General features: G+C 48.7%; 3 protein-coding genes across 5 annotated transcripts in view; 1 reads left to right on the forward strand and 2 right to left on the reverse strand.

Moving 5' to 3' along the window:
* Positions 1-298: 298 nt before the first annotated feature.
* On the reverse strand, positions 299-6,434 carry otud1 (OTU deubiquitinase 1). The gene is made up of 2 exons (XM_040166678.2): positions 6,316-6,434; positions 299-2,374 (listed from the first exon to the last, which is right to left on the reverse strand). The coding sequence occupies exon 2, from the start codon at positions 2,153-2,155 to the stop codon at positions 854-856; it is 1,302 nt and encodes a 433-aa protein (XP_040022612.2). The 5' UTR covers positions 2,156-2,374; positions 6,316-6,434; the 3' UTR covers positions 299-853.
* tgif1 (TGFB-induced factor homeobox 1) lies at positions 4,759-9,535 on the forward strand. Its single transcript, XM_040166683.2, has 4 exons — positions 4,759-5,053; positions 5,181-5,345; positions 7,058-7,287; positions 7,966-9,535. The coding sequence occupies exons 2-4, from the start codon at positions 5,330-5,332 to the stop codon at positions 8,611-8,613; spliced, it is 894 nt and encodes a 297-aa protein (XP_040022617.1). The 5' UTR covers positions 4,759-5,053; positions 5,181-5,329; the 3' UTR covers positions 8,614-9,535.
* A 1,074-nt stretch (positions 9,536-10,609) lies between these two features.
* The window catches only part of dlgap1b (discs, large (Drosophila) homolog-associated protein 1b), a 65,968-nt gene continuing 56,648 nt past the window's right edge, over positions 10,610-19,929 (reverse strand). For 2 of the 3 annotated variants that reach the window (XM_078095942.1, XM_078095941.1), the window contains exons 7-12: positions 19,273-19,646; positions 19,092-19,171; positions 15,606-16,021; positions 14,398-14,489; positions 13,803-13,955; positions 10,610-13,279 (exon numbers count right to left, since the gene is read on the reverse strand). In XM_078095942.1, coding sequence (XP_077952068.1) covers positions 13,061-13,279; positions 13,803-13,955; positions 14,398-14,489; positions 15,606-16,021; positions 19,092-19,171; positions 19,273-19,646 — 1,334 coding nt within the window. In that variant the 3' untranslated portion in view covers positions 10,610-13,060. Of the gene's footprint in view, positions 13,606-13,802; positions 13,956-14,397; positions 14,490-15,605; positions 16,022-19,091; positions 19,172-19,272; positions 19,647-19,929 lie in introns of all 3 variants that reach the window. The other variant, XM_078095943.1, reaches the window with a different exon arrangement.

The following is a 19,929-nucleotide window of genomic DNA, read 5'->3' on the forward strand; positions in this document are numbered from 1 at the left end:
GTGTATTAGGACCGCCGTGGCTTAATACACTAAGCACTGCAGCCTGGATCTGAATCAGAGTCACTGCATGTAATGGACTCCAAACATCACTCTTTACTTTAGGACAGCAGGGGGTGACGGACGAGTACTGCACACATCAGTTCGCTGCAGTGCAATAGATGGATCCCATTAAAGCAACATCAAATTCTGCCACCAAGACACCGCGGCTGACATTAACGTTATATATTGAATAGCGCGGTGGTTCATGCAGGAGACAAATAGGGAAGTAATGAGCATGCAAATTAAACATGAAACCATCAAGTTTCTTCATTATTTTATTTAGAAATATCTTGTCAAAAGACTGAAGAGAACTGGAATAACAGAAAAAGAAGCATTGAGTTGTTCTCACAGATGCAAATCAAACTCTCTGGATTTGTCTGATGGGACTTTTGTGCAAAAGAGAGCAGCGTTACAGATATTTAACAGCAGCTGTTTGACAAATAACAGATCAAAGTTCATTTCTGTAATTGGCAATGTTCTATGAAGCACTAACATAAAAAAAACACACAGGTTTGCCAATAAAAAGGCAAATAAATACTCCAAAGCACTTCCTCATTACAGCAACTTATCAGCAAGACGTCAATCCAATCATGTCAACATAACCGCCAAAAACTCTCTCTCACACCTTCCAACACTTCCAGAAACCACTGCCACTAATTTGGCACCGATGTACAAAAAACAAAGTATGTGCACTGCACTGTCTCTGAAGCTATAAATCTTATAAAAATAATACGTTTTAAATCATGTAGACACTGAGCAGAACGAGAGCCTCTGCACTCTACCGGGCGAGTCCGCGTCCTTTAATTCATTCATTTCACGCAGACCCATTTTGCTCAATGTACATTCTGGACAAGGAGGCCGCCATCGACTTGGCCAGTTCCTCGTCCCGCTGCCTCTGCATCTGCGAGCGGCTGCACCAGTCCTCGTACTCGGGGTTGGGGAGACACTCGTCCAGGAGCGCGTCGTAGTGGCCGTTGCTCAGCCAACTCAGCCACACGGCCCCTTTGGAGGCGTCCTCCTGCCCGAGATAGTGCACCATGGTGGAGACGGTGGGGCTCTCCGAGCTCCCGCCCGTCGTCAGGTGGACGTCGACGCTCAGCATCTGGCTCATGGCGAGGAGCTCGGGGTAACCCGCCCAGGCGCCGTCCTGCGCCGCGTTGATCAGGAACTCTCCCACGTCGCCCTCGATGATGGCGTTGAACTCCTCCAGGTGGTCGGCGATGTGGTGCACCGTCTGCTCCCTCAGCTCCCTGTGCCCGGCCTGGTCCCCGTACGTGGCCTTGCACACGGCTCTGTACAGGCAGTTGCCGTCTGGAATGATGTGGTACCTGTACTTGCGCCTCTCCTGGAGGTACTTGTTCTGCTTCTCGACTTCCGCCAGGTACCGGGTGACTTTGCTGTTGACGTCCTCTCGCTCTTTGCATCTCTGCGGGGGAGATTCCTGCAGAACGCTGAGCTCAAAGGCCCGTCTCTCAGCCGACGCTGAAGCAGCTTTGCCGCTGTTGGGATCCCTAAGAACTTCCTTTATTAGGTGTTGTGGGGCATCCGCTCTGGAGGGAGCCGTCTCCCCTTTGTGCAATAAGTCGCATCCATTGCTTCCCAAGGGGGCATCAGCCACTGGGACTCCGCGATCCTCACTTGACTTTCCAACCACCCTCATGCTCACTTCGCCTCTGCTTCGGTTGAACCCGGGATGGCCGCCCAGCTGAGGACAGTCAGGAAAAAGATCATCTGTGCCATTTCTGAGATGATCTATCAGGCCCACCACCACATCAGGAGAGAGGGGTTTGGCGTTGGACTCCCTCACGATATGGACGGGCACAGTGCTCTCCACTCCATCAGCTCGGCGGATTAATATCTCCGCAGTCGACGTGAAGTAAACCGGCCTCGAAGCTTTATAACACGAAAAGGCAGGCATGTTTGCAGAAGAAGAAGAAGAAGAAGAGGAAGAGGAAGAAGTCTCCCGCACCGGATTCCCGTCGGAGGCTGCGCGCGGTGGCGCAAGGGCCGGATCGCGAGCGTCGGAGGAGGTCGGCGCCGATCCGGTCAATAAAGTTATCGTAACTTTGCGAGACGACCTCGGGTAGTGTGTCAGCGCACTGTTGTACAGCTGCATTTTCGAAGGAGCCCCTTTATACTGAACGTCGCAGCCGGGCTGTCACGGAGAGGTGACAACAAGGTCTAAAAATACACGCATGTCGTCAACAAACAGCCAAGTTGTAGGGATCGTTTCCATGGTCCTGATTCCGGATGCCATCGACACACGGAGACGAGTCGACGGTCCGCTTTAGAAGGCCTGCGTCACTCGCTGTCGGGATGCCTCCCTAATTTTAGACTTAAAAAAAAAAAAAAAAAGTGTAACACACTGCGCTTTAACAATGTGAAGTCGAACAGAAAGAACCCGATGCGTGTTCCCCTTCACATGCTTTCAAAATAAAATGTCCGTCGACCAATAGCTTAATCTTTTCTTTTAGCATGGCACAACCCCTACATGGTATTCATTAGATTTTATAAAATTATAAATGGGCTCCCTTGAAGGTTTTTATATGTTTTAATAAGCCATTGATCAACACAAAAACCTCGAGATTAAAAAATCTAAAATGAAAAGAAAATGATATTATTTGGGAAAATATACCACACAAAAGACATGTTTGTGCTCACTCCCTTAAGTATATCTTAAGGAGCACATCAACATCAACACTGTGCCACCAATTGGATTAGAAGAAGAATTGAGACAAAACCAAATCCAGAGGTTTGAATTTACTTTTCATCAGCACTTTAAAGAGTTTTGAGAAAGTTGTGTAAACTTTACTTGCTCATTTAATTGTTCAGAATATCTTTTTTGTTGTTATGCTATTACCCATTACTAAGTGAAATGTGCTAAACAGGAGAAAATGTTTCTCTTCTCATGACAACAAAATTACAAATCTTGATTGTGAAGGTTTGATAACTTATTAAGGTAACAACTATTAAACTAAGGTCTTTGTAAAACTAACTAGCTTCTCATGTTTTCAAAATAATTAGTATTTTCCAATCACACTTTGGTACTGTGCAGGTACGACCATTGTTAAAGGATTAAAAAGTCTACATAGATGACGACTGGTACGAGAATGAGTTGATGGAGACGTTATTTTGAAGGCATGTCGGCCGGTCTGCTGGTTCATCGCGTTGGTATGCAGCTTGACGCAGCTCTCCACTTACAGGCTCTAACTGAAGCAGCGCGTCAGTCGATAGATGTTAAGGATTAGATGTGTATGTGCTATGGGTGAATAGTGGGAATGTCAGAGTGGGCAATTACCCCGTTTCTGACTAATACTTACCCTTTGAAAAATTACACCTAAAGAGAGAGTACTGTGACTCGAAAGAAAAGACATGGCACCGTAAAAGTCAAGATGAAAAATGACCCATCTGGGTTTATTTACGTGAAAAGGCCTTGAACAAATGCTAAAAAGAAATTGCACTTTGTCAAGGCCTACAATTATGTTTTTGAGCTTTTGCCTTATTACATTTGGGTTTGTGATACTTGTGATAATAATAACTGCTTCAATTGAAGGGTGTGACGCATAGTATTGTATAATGGAAGGGGCTGACTGAGTGTGTGCGTGGAGGGGGGGGGGGGGGGGGGGGGGGCAGCAGGCCTCACCTGCTCATGTCTCTAATTTTACACACTGACTGTTTCAGCTTGTCCAGTTGAAACCAAATCCCAATGTGCTTTGTGCCTGATATAGAAATTACTCAGCAGAGTTATTTAAAAAACGCACCGTATAATTAAGGATGTACAATAAACATGCATGATTAAGGTGGGTTGGCACGTGAATTCTGATCGACTTTGTCAAACATAATGAGACTTACCAAATTGGGCGTTTGGGTGATGAAAATTGTACAATTTAACCAAGATGTATTATCAATTGATCAAAACAAAATAATGTATTTTGTTGTTGTTGTTCCAAACCAGCTGCACTTCTCACCAAACGCCGGGTTGAGTCGCACGGCAGCAGAGCGACCACCAGGGGGCAGCGCAGGATCTCAATCAGAACGCCCCTGTGGAACAAACGCACGCGAAGAGGCCACGTGGTCGTGCGCGGCATACAAATGAGCGCCGCGGTGGTTTCCCTCTCCGTGATGTTGTCTTTAGAAGCCCTGAACTGGTGCGCAGACCAGCAGCTGGCACAAGGAAACGGCCCAACAGCCGCCTTATAACACAGGCCTGCACGGTTTTTACACTTCTCGTTCCCGCGAGAAATAAGAACGACAGCCCTTTTAGATCATGTGAACCTTTAAAAAAAAGAGGAAATGAACAAAAAATTAGCGGAAAAAAAAGATTCTGTCGCGAAGGGAATATACAACCGAATGACGACATTGCAGGCGACGCGGCACGATGTGGGTCACGTGTTGTTATGCGCGATATTACGGTGATACGATCGAGATTTCACGCTCGCGCATACAAAGGGAGCGCGGTGCAATAAGTTACATCAGAGGGGGGAAAAAAGGGAAATGAAAACCACAGATGGCAACAGCGAATAGCAGAAAAAACACACGTCACTATAATCACACACACAAAAAAAGAAAAGCATCGGCTTTGTCTCTTAATGTGCGCAATATCCCATCGCGCTCGTTATTTGTGTGTCACCACGAGGTCCGCAGTGCTCTCGGGCGGCCGGCCTTGTTGTTGTTGTTGTTGTTATTGTCGTCATTCCGTCTGCGCGCCTAAATCGACGCCCTTCTGTGGTTCATAATATAGTACACACGGTGTTGGTGTTTGGTCCGGCTCTGTGAGGGTGGGGGTGTGTGTGTGGGGGGGGGGGGCTGTCTGCAGCAATAACGGCTTAGCTACACTGTATCCATGTCAGTGGAACAAGCCATGCTGATGTCAGAGCTGTTCCCCCCGCGCGGTGGGAGGATCTCCGTGCGTTGAGTCACGCAGCTGTCAAAGATAGCTGTCAGCCAGCTCCAGGATCAAACACACAGTCAATGAGAAAAGGGGCTTCGAGCCGAAGGGACGCAGAGATCTCAGGTAACCCCCCCCACCCCACCCTCCCCTCCACGACTCCCGGCCCCCCCATTCCGTCTCCAAACAAGGACGAGCAGGAGAAGCCAAAAAAAAAAAATAACCTTTTTTTTTTTTTTTTTTTTTTGGAAAGGCGAAGAAGCGAGTTTTGATGAATACGGATTTGGGGATATTCGGATACACGCCGGGGATTTCTGGAGAAAAGAGGAGAGACGCCGCGCTGACACAAAGACCGTTTTCTTCTGCGCCTGACGAGGAAAAAGTGGGCACCCGCGGGAGGAAATGAAGACGAAAAAGGGTAAGTGGAACGCGTTCGGGGTAAGAAAACGAGTTTATATACCCAGAGGCAGCGTACAGAGCGTTTTCCCCCAAATCAACCCGTGCAGTCTATTGTTTCCTTCCCAGACGTGACAGGGGGGGGGGGGGGGGTCGGTGCTGCCATGTGCTGGCGCGATATCAAAAGTCGATAAAGCGGAATTTGTCCCAACAAAACACACGTTTAATTCACGCTTTGGCACAATAACCCACGACTGTTTGGCCATGTGTGTTGCTTTCCTTGTCACGGTTGTAATTAGGCTAACTTCGGGAACAACCCCCCCCCCCCAACCCCGAAGAAAATGTCAAAACTTACAAAAACCTTCCGCGCGAGCGGCTCGCTTTCGGTTTGATTAGAAGCTAATTGAAGTCGCACGCGCTACATTTGTGTCAAAAGTTTGAGGTAAAAAAGCGGGACGGTTGCGAGTCGAAGTTGAGTCTATTGTTGTGAGTCGAGGAGTCGTGAGTGTTGTTGCATTTGAACTATACGTGTCGGTACTTGGCATCTTTGTTCCTTAACCCCCCCGCGACGAACGGAATCACCGTTCGCGCCGTTTGAAATAGTGTTTAAATCCAAACGGAGGCTGATAATCATCCTGACCTCATTGTGGGAAGTTGCTGTCGCATTCGCGGACCTCGTGGTGCAACGCGCGCGCACACGCACGCTCGCGCACACACAACGGGAAAGCTCTTACTTAAGTTACTTCAACCTACAAAACATGTTCCCTTTGTGTCTTTTTTTTTTTTTAAATATACGTAGCCGCGCTGTTAAACTGTGACATTTCGGAGGGAGTTGAGTTTATGGCGAAACTGGAAGAAACTTTTTTTCTTTCTTTGAATCGCACACAAAGAAGCACGCAGCCCCGGATTCTTTTGTTTAGTCTGGAGACGCTGATTTGCAACAGGTCTCCCCTCCCCCCCCCCTCTCCCTCTCTCCCAGCCTACGTAATTACCTCATCCTGTGCGCCGCTCGGGAACTTTGTTGCTGCCTTTTCGCACCGCTTTGCCTCCCAGCAGACCGCTCTCGGGCCGCTGGATTAAGAGCCCTCCGACTCGTTCTTTCTCAATGGAGTCTGGGCCGCACGTGCAAACGGCACCAGTCTGCACTTATTTCCACTCGGACTTTTTTAAATGATTCGACACGTTTGAGATAAAATAATATCTCAGCAGTGAATGAGCAGTTTTATTACACCCCCCATTCGATGCAAATCAGAGGCCCACTTCCTGTTTGATCATGATTGACTTTGCCAATTTCAGTTAGAAAGCCACTTTGTTATCTTTACAAAAACACTGCTGCCTTTCTTCCAAACAAAATCCCCCATTGTGCTGTGATTGTTTCTTGTGGTCAACTTATCCAAGTTGTGCTCCCGGATCGGTTTCTCTAAAAAGAAAAGAAAAAAAGACCTGGCCTGTGTTTGTCGACGCAGGCTTTTTAAACTGACACAGCATCAGACCAGCCTTTGTGACGTCCCCCCCCCCCCCCCCTTCCTTGCTCCCTCCCTCCGCCTCCTACTCCTCGCGCCCTCCCTCGCTCCCTATATGAATCACATGGCTGAACTTGACAGCTTGCTTCTGACACATCAGCTGCCTCCCAGGCAGCTTGTGTTTGGCGGATGGAGGACGCGCATTCTTTTGTCTGGTTCGCTCACGCGCTCTCTCTCTCTCTCTCTCTCTCTCGTCCCGCCGCTCGTGCAGGTATGACGATGCTGTCGGGGAGCGAGACGGACGACGAGGACAGCGTGGACGCCCCTCTGGACCTGTCGTCCAGCTCGGGGAGCAACGGGAAGAGGAAGCGGCGGGGGAATCTGCCCAAGGAGTCGGTTCAGATCCTGAGGGACTGGCTGTACGAGCACCGATACAACGCTTACCCGTCCGAGCAGGAGAAGGCCCTCCTGTCCAAGCAGACTCAGCTCTCCACACTACAGGTACGGGCCGAGAAGACGGGCTTATCTAAACTTTCCTCCCCCCCCCCGCCGCCGAGCCCTCAGAGCGTAAACAGATCGGTGTGAGTGCAAGTCGGGAGGAAGCGAGTGTCGGCTTGACTTGAATCATTTCCTGTCTAGATGACAAACAAAACATGACACATCTACAGGGAATCGAAGGTCATGCAAACCAGCGTGATGTTGCAACATTAGAGTGCGAGGCGACGTGAGTAAACTCACTCCCTGTGTGCCGTTGGCTCGGCTGAGGCGCTCGGACAGGAATTTCCCTCCCTCCAGCCCCTTTCCATCCCAGCTGTCCGGGAACAATGCGGAGTCATTTACATGGTTTTAGAACGGCAAGCCTCTGCGAGCCAGTCACAACTGGCCTGGAGAGCTGAGGGGAAGAGGAGACAGGAGATTACGCTTTATTGAAGACTCTGAACACAGGATTAAGAATTACAAACCTTTATTTTTGTTGAAAGTTAATGTTTGGCATGTTATTGTAATCTTTGGTCTGTTTTTTATTATTTTTTTGGCTTTCCTCAAAATGCTAATTGTGTTAAATCTACAGAATATGGCGTGAAGAAGTGCATTTCTCTACCAAAAACTGGTGCAATCCGCACTGGGCGATAAGTGTAACGGGAGATCAATGCCATTTCCGTTTGTTGTCGTCCTCTGCAGGTGTGCAACTGGTTCATTAACGCCCGGCGGCGACTTCTCCCGGAGATGCTGCGAAAAGATGGCAAAGACCCCAACCAGTTCACCATATCCAGGAAAGGTAGCAAGGCGGGGGACAGCTTCTCCGACAGCTCCCAGTCCCCGAAGCACGGCAGCCCGGCGGGCGGCGCCGAGGAGCGCTACGACAAGCGCGCCCTCCACCCGTCCAGCTTCGAGCCCGCCGTGCCGAGGAGGAAGGCCGAGTCCCCGTCTCCGGCCTCGCCGCCCTCCCCGGGCCCCGTGCCCACCCGCCCCTCCGTCATCTGTCACACCACTGTCACCGCGGCGACGCAGGGAAGCCCGACCGTCTCCCACCCCTGCGCGCCCGGAATGAACTGCGACGGGGCCGCCGAGCTGTCGCAGGTGCAGGCGCTGCTCAGGTGCCAGGAGGAAGGGCGGGGCGGCAAGCCGCTCCACACCACCACCACCACCACCACCACCACCCTCGGCGGCATGGAGGGTAACCTGAGCCCCCGCAGCGGGCTCTTCAACACCCCTCCCCCCACCCCCCCAGACCTCACGCAAGACTTCAGCGGCTTCCAGCTCCTGGTGGACGTGGCCCTCAAGCGGGCCGCAGAGATGGAGCTGCAGGCCAAACAGCTGGTGTCCTAAAAAGCGACGGACGGAGAAGTCGAAGAGGGATTAGGGACTGACTTTGTGTCTCGGCGGCGGAACTCCTCGGAGTTCAGTGACTCGAACAAATCCACAGGAAAAGCCTGATCATTTCTATTTTTGGTATACCAATCAAATTGATGAGGACGTTTTTTTTTTTTTTTTATTGAACAAAAAAGACTGTATCGAGGTGCCTTGGCTGTAAGTTGTCTATCCATTTCACATACATGCGTGTGTATCTACATGTGTATCTTATTTGCACACAGGGACCAAAAATGTTTTTTCGAGAAATGCTGCCTGTCTTATGTCTTTCCGTCATACCGCATATATCGTTTCAGAGAGCGGGGAACGAGCTGGAATCAGCTCTCCATCACGCACGTTTACCCCTTCACACATTCACAGGTCAGCTCACGATTCGTCTGCCATGTTTGTTTGCACACTAAAGGCAGAGGAAGGTCATCTCAGTGTCTTAAACATACTTTGCTCTCAGCATCTATGACAAACTTATTCACTACTGTAGTAAATGTTTTCATAAGTATAAGTGTAGTTTTGATTTTGTAATTTACTTTTAGCTATTTTAAAAGGAGAAAAAAATAATGTTTTTTTTTTCCCCACCACGGGATATTTCATATGACCAATGTAGCGGGTTCTTAGTCGGAGCCTTCGACCCATCACTCAGCGAAAAAAAACGACGGCCAGTGGACTGGAAAATGAAACACTACAGATGTCTTTTCTGCATTTGCTGTTTTACAACCTAAGACAGTCATTTTGAAATCACCAAAAACGCATATTCATGTATAATAGGACCATGTGTATAGTTAATGTGACGCGATGCCCAATGATGTGATTTCTCTTCATACTGTGCAATGTTTGTGGCGAATAGGGGTCACATGGGATTACAATAAAGTTTTGTTTTTCTACATCTCTGATTTGATCTTTGATATGGTGTGTGTGTGTGTGTCCCTCCCTCCCACCCAGCCTCCACCATCGCTTAGATCATTCATACGGGTCGTGTTCTCGTAAATCCTGCTGAACTTTGTGGAGCTTACGGATTCATCCCTTAGGGGTACGCAGGACGTTTTAAGTCTGTATGCTCCGTAAATAAAGCGCAGAAACAGTAAAGCGTTCATGTCCTTCCACGGGCTGCCGTTAGGCTTTCAGACACATTCCTGCGTGTGTGAGAAGGTTACAACAGCTCTCCCCAATTAGCATAATCCTGCATAAATTAACACGCGCAAATGGCAGACGTCAACAGTTTCTTGCCAGAGGGGCTTTATGCGCGCCTGCATCTCAATAGAGTCCATGTAAGTCAGCTTACAGCGGGAGCAGGCTGCCTCGCTCCAGCCTATAAGGGACAGCTGTTCCCTCCTGGTGTTGCTAAAGCTTCTCTATTGGCCTCAATAGGATTTGTTGTCCTTACCACTCCTGAAAGAAAGGACATCCTTTTGGGTTTTTTTTAATGTTAAAAGACCCCAGCAAATTCTTAATATGTGGTTGAATCTTAGACTAAATATGTCATCAAATTTTCAGAAAGCCTCTTGAGTTTTTCTCTTGTTCTGGAAGTCGGTTCCAAACTTGTAATCACTAACAAGGGGTTTAAAAAGACCTCCAGGCCCCCAGTGGGCAGTTGCAGCCCACCATGGTGGGCCCTCCGAGGGGGCAGGCTGACCCTGGGCCAGGTTTCATACAAAGACGACACCCATTTCCGCAAACCCCTCTTGCGCCCCCCCCACTCCTCTCTCCTGAACTCTGGCGACTGAGGTCAGCATGCCTCCCATCAGCGTGACTGATGCATGAATGACAAATTACCAGAAGCTGCGTGCACAGGAGCGTCAGGGCTAAGCCAAGGCCAAAAGTGCTGTCTAATTATGGGGCCCGCCCCTGCGGAAGGGGAATGCCCTAAAAAACACACCATGCTGGCCTTGTAATCTGTTTAATTATATTTCAATTGAAAACACATGTAGAGACAGCAAAAGAAATGAACACGACAAAGTGATGGCAATGATATATATATATATATTTTTTAATGCTGATAAGAGCTCATACACGTGCCATAACATCAACAGTGTAATAACATTAATTACAAAATGTATACTTGCTTATTAGGTTAGTTGATGTGCATGTGTTTACATTTTACACAGGGAAACATTCATCTATGTACAAAATGATGTGAATGTTTTTCTCTGAATAAAACTACATTACAAGCTGCAGAATTGCGTGTGACTTTAGAGTTTAGCAATGAACCATAATTCAACATTCTGGTTTCTATATCCCTGCTATACCAGGAGCATTATATTGATATGTTAATATCATAAACATAAATAGGTAGTCAATCATTTGACACACGTTTCAATTCAAATACAAGTTCCAAAGCAAAAAAATACTGAAATAACCGTCATCTACATGAAATGGCAACAAGTCTGAACTATTATTACTTTTATGCATCCTCTTTGAACTTCCCATTGACCAACTAAAGGAAATACTACGTTTAACTGGCACAAATAGCAGGAATATATCCATAGCTATAGTTGTCCAATGGCACAAAACGTTGTCAGATCAATACAAATAATCAAACTACACGCCGTTGTCCCGATATTCTGTTATTAAAACAAGTATTTGATGGTAAACTGGTTCTGGATTGTCTGCACATTCAAGCAGCTGACAGAAACACCTTGTTACATTGAAGTAATGAGGGCGGAGATGTTCAATAGGAGCATCATTCCAAAGATACTAATCCCCTGTTTTACCATCATGGCCCATCCTGGTGACCGGGGTTTTATATACAGTGAGAGAGACAAAGCCACATACAGTCACACAAAGTCAGTCACACTCTCAGTCACACACACACACACACTTCTTTTCCCCTGAGACTGCTGTTGTGCTCGACTATCATATTAGAAATTAAGGCTGATCACTGAAACAGAAAAAGACAAAAAAGGTGCCTGTCAAGAATCAACATAAATAAAAAATAAACACAGTATAAGGGCCTTGTTGTAAGTGCATCATTATAATCACAATGTCCATAAAGAGTCATTGTTCTCCTAATTAATAAATTAAAGATGGATACAAAATATTATAAATTGGGTCTTTTTTTGTTTGACCATTAAATATTTGCTTCATTTGGAGGCAGAGATAGTGCACACACAGTGAGGAGAAAACCGTCCCATTTCAGTCCTTTTGTCTCAATACTGTCAATAAACCTCTCGTCTAAAAATGACGTAAAAATACAGTACAACTACCAGTATTGTACCAAATGTCAGTATTTTGCAACACTGAAGAGTGTGAATGCAACTTGAGAACGGATTCAAAACCCGTTTAAAAAAAACAAAAGTTTCAGTTACCTGGTGTCCGCATGCGTGTCATGTGATTATACTGTTGTACAATGTCTTTATACAAACGTGGTGGCTCACTTTAGGATGAGACAAGATGGGTGGTTTGTTTACAGTTGGTTGATACTGCTACCTTAATCTTCAATTACAACTAGGACCCATTTGACCTAGAAAAATAGGAAGCACTTTTGAAATGAACATCTGAATCACAAACACACACACACACACACACACACACACACACACGTTCTCTCACTCACACACAGATTAGCTTTGTGGCATTTCAAACAGTGATTCTTTCAGTGAATTGCAGTCTTTGCAGAAGCACAGGATCTGCTTCTGGCTCGATGGCCACGTTGCCTCACCTGGAGGAGCGAAACCTGACCTTCATTACGGGGATCGGCCTCTCACTGCCGGAAAGACCCATATTCAGACAGCGGGCGAGTTGCGCCGCTAACCGACACACACACACACACACATCGCTGTCTTCTCTGGTCTTTTGGCCATCGTTTTTTCTTTTATAAAGTTTGGCCTCATCAAATATATCAAAACTGATCATATCAAAACTAAACAACCATAAATAATACATGTGAAATATGAGTTCATCTGGTCTCTCCCTTTGATTTGACACATTTGATCAAACACATCATAAGTTGTATGTGTGTGCATGTCTCAACATACACACACACTCCACGTGAACATGCGTGCTCCTCCCCCGTCTACCTTGGATTTTCTGCACTTTAAACACAATGTGAAGCGTCATTGCTGTGCTAGCTGGCTTGCTTTGTAACATTAGGCCACTTAGAAAAAGGGATAAGATACATCTTTGTAAGTGAGGAGGGGCTGCTACATCAAAGCTGGGAGAAGGAAATTAAGGAGGGGGCGGGGTCAATAGATAAATAAATGAATAAATAAATGCTGTAAATGTACATTTCTTGTTCTTCTTCCATTGCGACTAATCCCACCGAGATGCTGGGAAGTCGGCAAACAAGGTGACACGCTCATGTTAGCACCCTAGCCTTACCATTCAGTGCTTTAGTGTGTATGGAACAGTGTCGGGCGCGTGTGTGTGTGTGTGTGTGTGTGTGTGTGTGGGTGGGGGGGTACATCGGTGTCTCTCATAGTCTGGTCTGAGCCTCTGGGATGTAGATCTCGATACTGTCTGCGCTCTCGGTGGCAGAGCTCTGCCGAACCGACGCGGCACGTTTGGCAGCTAGCAGGCGCTTGCGAGCCTCTAGGCGCTGGCGCTCGGAGCTCTCCAGCGAGCGGTCCCTCGCCAGGGGAGGGTGGTGGCCCTTCGGGGGCTTCTTTGGCACGGGAGGGGGCATCCTTCTCTCCTGGACGGGAATGACAACGTCTTAAACGACAGGAGCATTGAGCCCTCATGCCCGAAAAGCTGCAGTTAAACACAGTAAGGAGCAACACGGCTGCAGCCAACTTGCGTAAGGGTTAGAAAGAGCTGTGCAGCTTTTGGTCGGCAGTATGTGCATGCAGCTTTGAATGAGGCAATGGTTCACAGTGGCAGCCATTTGTTGGGGTGGGTGGGTGTGAGGTGGTGTAAGAGAGCGCGGCGGTGGCCGTTGACTGAGGTAAAAGTGACCATTGGAGACGGACAGGCCCCAACGGTGCATGGCAGGTAGTGTAGCTTCTCAAAAGCAGCTCACTGTCGACAACAAACACAAACACAAGTGGTGACGTCAGGCAGGCAACGCACACATCTGCATGCTGCAGCAAAGCTTAGCCGTGAATAATCAGCGCGTACAACGCAAATGAACAGCCGATAACATGCAGGTTAGTGGATCATTCCAAAAAACAAAACTGAGATTAGATGGATCGGATTTTGGCATCGTGTGTCTGCACCTGGATTTCCGGGGGAGTCAGAGGTTTCCAGTTGTTGGCTTTGAGCTGGTGAAGTTCATCGAACTTTAGGCTAATGTTCTCGATAGACAGCTGGAGCATGTCCCAGAAACCGGCCAGGTCCTGGGAGACGGGCCGCGGGTGTGCATTTGGGTTCTGATACACACAGATGAAACACAATGAAAACAAAAATGTTTGTACAGGCACAAACGGTACAAACACATAATCTGTATATGCTTTCGAATTTCAAGAAACTGAAATGCATATTGAGAGGAAATTTGTTTGACATTTTAATGTGTTTAAATAAACAATATAAAGATAGACATATTAAAGCTCATAATATATATTCATGCCATTGTTACAATGCTTCGTTACAGATAATTCAAACATTTGGACAAAAAGCTGTTGTCATCTTCACCGCAGACAAACGGTAGCGTTCGCACAGCCAGTTTCTTTGTATGTGAACGACAGCGAGGGTCTACACCAGCTGCATAGTAAATGAGCTGTGGTCCGTCCTCCCGGGATGATTTGTGCAGGATGATGTCAGTGTTGTGGGGGGAGGGCTGGGGAAGCATGCAGAGGCTGAGGTGACACATACCAGATTCTCCTCACACAGCTCCCGGAACTGCTGGAACTTCTGGGACATCAGCAGCTGGGCACTCCCCACTGCACTGCGGATCTTCCCCAGGACTGCAGGAGACACAGACACACATGCATGGATGCGAGGACGCACACAGACACCAACACACAATGCAATTACTCACAGTACCGCATACTGCAGGCATGTTGCAGCACCAGCGGGGTGGGTGCATTTGGGATTCAGCAGAAAAGGATACGCTAGAATCCCCCGTTATCCGTTCGTCTCAGACACAAAAAGCATTTAGGAGGGAAATAATTACTTACATGCATTGAAATTTAAAATCCAAAAGAAACACATAAATAGCAATCCTATACTCCCCAATTCAGAATGCTATTCTTACAGCACATAATACGTCCTTTCGTTAATATCCTATTTCAAAACAAAGCCAGACAACCAAGCAAATAGTACAGAAAGAATGTATTATCATAGTAACTTTAGCTCACGGTGCCCGTTTAGCTGACTGATATGAGATAAACAAGACCGTACTGCATAACCTGACACCGATGTGCGTCCTATTGACTTACATGTCCCCGTGGAGAGAAACTGTCAGTGCACACATTAGTGTACGGGAGGAAGAAAAAGGACCAGAAACTGAGAGGAGGAGTAATGAATCTGCAATCCAGAGACAAAATCCTTTTTCCTTCAGCATGTGTGTGTGTGTGTGTGTGTTCATGGTAGCGTGGGATCTGGGAAAACACAACCTTGAGACAGGCTCCCTGAGAGAATGTCTTGCCTGGAACCATAACAGCACAGGAGCAGCATAAACAATGACATTTTCGGTGAGACGTGAAATCAGCTGTGCAGCGCGGTCAGATATAAACACGGCGCCCGCCGCCTGAGGCTGCTTCTCTCGGCCCGGTACGTGCAGGGAAGTGTATACATGCATATTTAGACGTGGGCGCAGACATGCTCGGCAGTGCGCGTATTTCTGTTACTTCAAGATCAAATAATAGTTGCCTGAAGGAGAGAGGGGGGGGGGAGAAACCCCCTGCGTGTGTGTGCGAGCTCATTATGCAGCTCGCTAAAAAGGACAGATGTGTGGCTGCGTCAGTACGCGCGGCGCGTCTGTCGGGACCGAGCCGCCACTGTGCCTCCAACGCCACGAACATCAGCACCACCCAAATCAGAGGAGGGGTACTGATCTGATACCCGCCTCATCGACTCACTCTCATCGGGCAGCTCGTTCTCCACCTCGTCCTGCTCCATCTGTCGGCACCAGCCCTCCATCCGCTCCGTCTCGGCCCGCAGCAACTTGAGGAACCAGCGGCCGTCGCGGGGGCACACGGATCGGCCGACGGCTTCCGGGGCCCCCGAGTCCGGCTCCGCCACGCTGTCCATCCAGGGGTCCGGAGGGGGCAGGATTGAAGGGTCGAACCCCGCCTCTCCAAAGTCGTCGGGGGCACAGGCGTGGTAGTGGTTCCCCGAGCCCTGGATGCTGACGGTGGAGGAGGAAGCGTCGCGAGAGAGCTGGCGTGGCATGGTGGCGCAGTGACGCGGGGGCGGCCGCGGGGCGTCTGCGGGGTCGTCGAGGTCGGCCTGCACCGCCGTGGTCACGCTGTTGGAGCGCGTCATCCTGCGGTAACTAGCGAAGGGAAGCAGAGACCCGCTTCAAACGTTTGATTTGATCGACTGCACAGACAGCGTAAAGCATTAACACATTAGCGTCCCTTTTAAGAAGTGCTCATGATAAGTTGTTCACACACAGTTCTTGGACGCAATCCCAGTATGAAAAATAAAAACGTCATCACTGATAGCGATGAATATCTTTTGTAGTGCGCGTGGGTTTGTTTTGTCACCTGGCTCATTCAGAAGCAACCAAAGTATCCAGTCGCCTGTTGTACGACAAGCACCGCTGTGGTGCGGATACACAAGCAACACACACCTGGGAAGCCTCCCTCCAGCTGTGTGCGCCATGCCGTGCTCAGAGGCTTAGTGCCTCCACAGCACATGCAACAACACACACACACACACGTACAAAGATTAAATCAACACACACACAACGAGATTATGGTAAATTATATCTCAGTAATGAACAGAACACCAAAATTACGACTCAAACTCTCTTATTAAAGCTCAGGTGACACAAACGAACAGCGAATATAAGTAGAGAAGAGAACACACTTCATAATGTTTACCATTTAACTAGTTTGCTGTCAATAAACAGGAAACTAATAAGAAGTAACAACTTCTGCGACTCCAGAAAAAAGGATCCATTGATCCAAACATGCCCACAGTCCTGTTTCACACACACACACACACACACACACGAGCCTCAGCACTACACACAAATGATCGCAGCTCCATCATGTCTGCCTCGGCCCGTCTCCGGACGCACACTCCTCCTCGAAGCAACCCATTCATCTCTAACCTCCCCCTTTTTCTCATTCATCTCCCTTCTTCCCTGAACAAAAAACAAGAAAAAAGAGAGAGAGAGAGAGAGCCAGAACAAGGGAGTGACTTCGGCCGAGATCAAAGCCTGCGTGTGCGTGCGTGTGTGTGTGTGTACTTTGCGTGTGCACGCGAGCAGCCCGTGAGTGTGAGTTTGTGTGAAGAGCAGTTAAAGAGTAACTCCTGCGAGCAGGTGTTCAGTTCTAATGACCTCAGCCTGCTTTCTATCAGCCTGCTAACAACTTCCTGCAGGGACGGGCGAGGCCAAACACGGCCCAGACACAGAGACAGACGTATCACCAGACAGCCGAGGAACAAGGGAGTGCATTTAGGAGAGGGACGCCAATGCGAAGGAGGACAGAGGTGGATGAATATGAAAGCACACATTAAAGTCCATGTTCTCATTGAATTCATGCGGCGAACATGACGGAAAGCTGTAAATCACGGCTCGCGTTCCTCATGCTGCCGCTTTCCAGGGGGCCTCGTAACCTCTAGGTTTTTTTTTTATTTTAAACCGTATTTCATTTTCCTCTCATCTGCACAGAACAGAAAGCCGATACCACCAACACGAGGAAATACTGGAGCTTCTATAAACAAAAACCGCCTGATGTTTTATTTGGATATAGAAGTGCTGGAAAAAGCTGAGAGAGACACGCTGGATGACAGACAACACATTTCTTTTAAATTCAACATCGGACGGCTCCCGTTTCTGTTTGTCTTGTGCCACTAATGACAAACATCCAGTGACGAAAAAAATAAAAGACAGGGAGGTCTAAATGTCCCTTCTGTCAACTTTTCAAGATGGTTGCGCATGTGGTTTGGTCCCGGGATCATAAGCAAAGCCACACTTCCCCTGTGAATGCAAAGGCATCTCAGACCCTGAACTTGCAAGGCCATAAAAACAAATCCAGATCCGTCGATTGAGTCAACAAATTCCATCGCATTTGTATATCACAGTTTGTGATCAGACAGCAGTTTAAAAACTTGACTGGGAAATAAGATACATAAATAGATTCATGTGAATCTCTCAACATTTCAGAATATAAAGAAGTCTTTGTAAAGATAAGCTTGTTGTTGGTTGTCTTTATCTCTTTAAAAGCTCTCTCCCTCACTTAATCCCAGTTCAAACAGTGAGGTGAGGTAGTGACCTGCGATCGCTGCTTGCAAAGTCTCTTGGAACACAACTAAAAGCACACAAACAGACGCAGACACAAATAAGGTGGGCTGGGCCCTCTCGCTGTCTGGGAATCTAACGTAGGGGGCAGCGTGCCCGGACCTCCCAGGTACGGACCGACACACGCAAAACGATTAAAACATGCACCAACAAAAACACCCCACTACCTGCTCCAAACATTAACCAGGGGAACGCACGAGCTGCAGTGCTGCGCACTATCCGAGCCCAGAGGTGTCTGGGCGAGTTAATATTTGGCTTGGCCACTCTGGGAACTCAGGGCTCGGTCACTCGGCTGAGACCTCCCCTTTCAGAAAGCCCCTCGCATTCCCTGACGCCGCGTCAGCGTGCGGACTCGCTGTGACCTCTGAATCAAGGTGATGCGTCTCTGGATCCCCAGAGCACGGAAACCGGTGAGGTGGCCGAGTTTGTCACCTCCACTCGGCCCAAACAAAAGGTCACTGTTTTGACAGCTTAAACGAAAGCAGACAAAGGAACTGAATAAATGCCTGCGTGTCGTCCCCCCCCCCCACCCCACGCCAGACGCCTCGATAAGCCCGAGGTCCAATATGAGCTAATGAAACAGCCCCCCTTCTCCTCAGGTTGGGAACATGCTAGAGAACGAGAGAATGTAGCAAACTGCACCAGGGCTCTCAGACGTGAACAAACCCAATAAAACTCCCCCCCCCCCCCCCCTCCCTCCCTCCCTCCCTCCCTCCCACACATGTGCAAAACACACACACACACCCTCAAAAGTAGCCTGAATCACAATGACTGGAGCAACAGATGGCTGTCAACTCAACCCCCCCCACCCCCTCTCCTCCACCTTCCTCGGCTCCCCGCACAACATCCTCTGGCCCAGCTGTCACTTTTGGGCCCCTGGCTGAGGGGGCTCTGACGCCAAGCTCCCCTGAACTGGGGACAGCTGCTGTAGGAAAGCCAGGGGGGGGCTCAGGGGAGGGGCAAACGCTTTGCAGCACACTAAGAACCTTCTCCCCGTCTCCACAGGTCCTTTTGCTGCTCTCGCTATCTGTGTCTCATCCCTCCCATTATGCCCCAGTTGCACTTTTAACAACCTCCTCTCTTCACTCACCATCGCTCATCCTCAACCTGAATTCCTATCGACTGGAATTTAGACTGCTCCTCCGTCGGCCCCCCTTCCTCCGGGTCCACCTAAGAGGAGGAGATGGGGGAAGGGTGGGGGGGGACAGATAGTGTCAAACCACAAAAGCAAGACTCTTTCCTCGGGACCCAAACGGTCGCGGCCCACAGACCTGGATCCCGATGGAGAGGCACTTGCGGAGCGCCTCCCTCTGCGCCTTGCTGTCGGCGGGGACGTGCGCGACGGCGGTGGCGGTGATGGTGATGGTGCTGTTGGTCACGTGCTGGCTGGCCGGGCCGTGCACCTGAGCGTTGGCCGCCTCTATCGCGGCGGTCAGGGCCTTCATGCTGTCGATGCTCTCCGTGGAGTTGGAGAGGCCCGGCTGGGAGCTGATGCCGGTCCGCGGGCCGGAGCCCCCGTCCATGTAGGCGTCCTGAGCGGACTCGGTGCTGCTCTGCGCCGTGATGGATATGAAGGGTTTGGACGGGGTGGTCCGCGGCGGGACCGGGGGCGGCGTTTTCTTGTAGGTGGTGATGCATGATGACACTGCAGGGAGGACACAGGAAGACGAAAGATGAACCGTTAAATAAAACACAAGTTTAAACTACAATTATTATCCACAAGACGGTCAGTTCACCCCTCACACGGACTACAAGAGAGGGAGAAGCAGAATAGAGCCGGCGTATATTTTTGTCTGCGGGTCTGCAGGAAGCGGCCTACATTCTGAAAAATGAACCCAAATGATGTCATAGGAATATCACATGGGTCTTTGGGTTAACAGTTTAGGTATCAGGTCCATGTGTCAGAGTCAAAATGGACAGTAGATCAG

Source organism: Gasterosteus aculeatus, chromosome 21 (assembly GCF_964276395.1).
Source record: "Gasterosteus aculeatus chromosome 21, fGasAcu3.hap1.1, whole genome shotgun sequence".
Classification (NCBI taxonomy): domain Eukaryota; kingdom Metazoa; phylum Chordata; class Actinopteri; order Perciformes; family Gasterosteidae; genus Gasterosteus; species Gasterosteus aculeatus.

Coding starts and splice junctions, on each gene's coding strand:
- tgif1 (XM_040166683.2), top strand. Junction 7,288..7,965: donor CTCAGCTCTCCACACTACAG/GTACGGGCCGAG, acceptor CGTCCTCTGCAG/GTGTGCAACTGGTTCATTAA.
- otud1 (XM_040166678.2), bottom strand. CDS start 2,155: ATGCAGCTGTACAACAGTGCGCTGACACACTACCCGAGGTCGTCTCGC.